Source organism: Littorina saxatilis, linkage group LG2 (genome assembly GCF_037325665.1).
Source record: "Littorina saxatilis isolate snail1 linkage group LG2, US_GU_Lsax_2.0, whole genome shotgun sequence".
Lineage (NCBI taxonomy): Eukaryota > Metazoa > Mollusca > Gastropoda > Littorinimorpha > Littorinidae > Littorina > Littorina saxatilis.
The window spans coordinates 100,315,680-100,318,728 of record NC_090246.1 but is presented as its reverse complement, the minus strand read 5'-3'; the positions used below and the strand labels follow the sequence as shown (position 1 = coordinate 100,318,728).

General features: G+C 47.1%; 1 protein-coding gene across 1 annotated transcript; it reads right to left on the bottom strand.

The window, feature by feature from the left end:
• Positions 1–2,104: 2,104 nt before the first annotated feature.
• LOC138955076 (paraneoplastic antigen Ma3 homolog) lies at positions 2,105–3,049 on the bottom strand. The gene has a single exon (XM_070326789.1). It carries the CDS (start codon positions 3,047–3,049, stop codon positions 2,105–2,107), a length of 945 nt encoding a protein of 314 aa, XP_070182890.1.

Here is a 3,049-nt window from a genome sequence, read left to right as displayed (position 1 = left end):
ACAGCTGCAACTTTGTCCGGATCGGGACGTATGATTCCCTCTGAAATGACATAGCCTAAATGTTTCACTTCAGTAGCCCCAAAAATGCATTTGTCTGGATCAAGCTTCAACCGAAACTTTCGCAACCTCTCTAAAACTTTCACCGTCCGATCTTCCAACTCCTGCAAAGTGGCAGCATGAATCAGAATATCATCCAGAAAAATTATGAGTTCCGCCAAGTTCATGTCGCTGAAACAACAATCCATAATGCGCTGAAATGTCATTGGAGCATTCACAAGACCAAATGGTAATCTCTCAAACTCATACAAGCCGAACGGGGTGGTAAATGCCGATATTTTCTTTGCACGTTCCGTCAGAGGTACTTGGTAGTACGCCTTCGAAAGATCCAGACTTGAGAAGAACTTTGCTCCCGTGAGAGTTCGAAACAAGTCCTCAATCTTTGGAAGCGCATAGCTGTCTCTGACGGTACGAGCATTTACCTTTCGGTAATCAACGCACATTCGTAGCGAACCGTTCCGCTTCCTGACCAAGACTATTGGTGAAGCGAAAGGGCTCGTCGAAGGTCTGATGATGTTTGCATCTAACAACTGTTGGATATGCTGCCGAACTTCTTCCAGGTCCTGGGGAGGTATGGGTCGGGGTCTTTGTCTCGTTACGGCACCTGGAATGAGTTCGATATCATGTTCAACTTCAGCTTTATCAAGATCAAAATCTTTTTGGTTGAACACATCTGCAAAGGTCAACAATCGTTTTGTGAAATTCTCTTTCCACACAAGATCAACATCACATCCAAACTGCAATCGTGAAACAAGTTCTGAAATGTCAGCTTTCATTCCTGAGGAGTCACGACTTTCATCACACCACACACGCTCACCACTCTGAGTGTCATTCTGCACCTCACACTGACTGTTCAAATCTTGCAACACACTAGACAGTGCATACTCAGCTTGGATAGCAAACAAATCTGCAATAATCTGCTTTCTTTTCACCGTGATAGGTGAATCGGTGTTATTCACCAGAGTTACCCTCAACCTAGGTAAAGTGTTCACAGCCGTCTTACCACTCAGTACATGCAACCCTTCAGGTAACGTCTCTATCGTTGGTTCCTGTATGAGCACAGAGTCCCTATTCAGTTCAAGACCGTGGCGTACAATACCTCGTACATCAATGACCGAATGAGGTTGTACAACTACATCACTACCCACTAGTCGAACTGGACACAGTCTCCCATTTGCTGACGTCATTGATTCTGTGTATGCAAACGCTGCTTCACACCGAATTGGTATAGTCTTGAGCCACGACCACCCTGCTTGTTGTCCACAATGTTTCTGAAGTACACGCATGGTGTTAGTTCCAACAATGACGGGAACTCTCGTAGAGATTCGAGTATCTGGACAAACAAGGGCTAAAGTCTCAACTTCCTTGTCTGTCCCGCTCACCTCTCGGTGGAGCTGCACGGTTGTCTGAACGACTCCAAGGTAACTCACGTTTTGATCACCTGCTCCTGTAATGTCTAGTACAGCGTCAATCTGCTGCAAAGGTACATCTCTGAGGTACTGTCTATAGAAGGACTCAGAGATGATAGTCACCTGTGACCCACTATCGACTAAACAAGTTGTCTCCGCACCGTTGACGCGAACTCTGGACTCACAGCATGGACCAATCAAGGCCTCAAGTGTGTGGCCTAGTTTTGTACCACCAGTCAATTGAAATTCAGCCAGCACGTCATGGTTTGAAATCGACACAGTCCTTGTTGCAGACAAATTCTTGACACGCACTTGTACTCGGAGTCCAGCTTCTGCAGATCGCGACACAATCTCCGCAGACACTACCTCAACATCAGGGGGTAGCCACTCTGAAGAGCGAGCAATGACAGAAATCTGGTCACCTGGCACGTCATGAAGAATTCCGCTCAACTCTGCAGTCTCCATGGGAGGAATCGCCAAGACCATGTTTATGTTCAATCTGACAGGATGAAGTTCTAGGAGTTTCTTTTCATACACCTCTGCCGCTGTCGTTAGTATACGCTGATGAGAGCTGGTGTCAGACATCGAGGCAGTAGAATCGTTGTGGACCAACACTCGCCCCTTTGCGATGGTCCCCTTCAGTTTAAAGGGAGTTCTGGGAGTCCCTTTCTTCTACGCCACTCGTTCTCTTGTCTTCGCCTATCTTGTTCTTTCTGCACAACAAGGCGTGCATTAGCGGGCTTAGTACAGTCCCGATAGAAATGTCCATTTTCACCACATTTGTAGCAATAAATCTTTCTTCTGCCCTGCTGTTGTGGAGCCTCCGTCCGCTCCTGCGTGAAGTCAGGAGGTGGTGATGGCGCTGCGTGCGCCCCAACCTGAGCCTTTTGTTTTCCTGCCTCAAGTCCCTCAATTTGACGCACATAACGATACAAGTCGGAGAACGCAGGTTTTGTGTCGCCCGGCATCCCGAACTTGTTCCTCAACTCTAGTGCAAACAAAGAGTCGATCAATCCCTTGGAGAAAGCATAGTAGAGACGTCTCTGGTATTCTTCATTGGAAAAACCTGCAGTCTTCTGAACTTCTTTCATCTTTGTAGACAGAGTCATGAGGAAATCTGCCTTTGTCTGAGTTTTCATCATTCTTGACTGGCACAGTTCCAGATACATCTCTTCAGCTGACTTCAGTTCTCCAAACAGCTTATCGAGGTCCTTGATCAGGTCATCCACAGTTGCATAGTTTTTTCCTCTCACATGTTCATGCGCTGCCCCCTTCAGACTTCTTTTCAGTAGGCCCACTTTGTCTATGACCAAAACGTCATCATTGACTTCAGATGCTTGACGTTTCCATGCTTCGAAGGAAGTTTCCTGTGTTGATGTGGCTGGTAAGCCAGTGAAAACCTTCAGCTTGGGTAGTGACGGAGGTGGTTGCACTTGTACGTTCACCTCTCGCTCTGTGTCCATTCTCCCAGACAGATGTTTGAGTTCACTCTCATAATGAGACTGTAAGTCCTGGAGTTGTCGCTGGAGTTCGGCGATTACCCTGTCGTGGTCACCAGAGGTAGTAGTTCCTCCGGTCGCCAT

Excerpts from the sequence above, each read along its gene's own strand:
- LOC138955076 (XM_070326789.1), bottom strand. The coding sequence starts at position 3,049 with ATGGCGACCGGAGGAACTACTACCTCTGGTGACCACGACAGGGTAATC.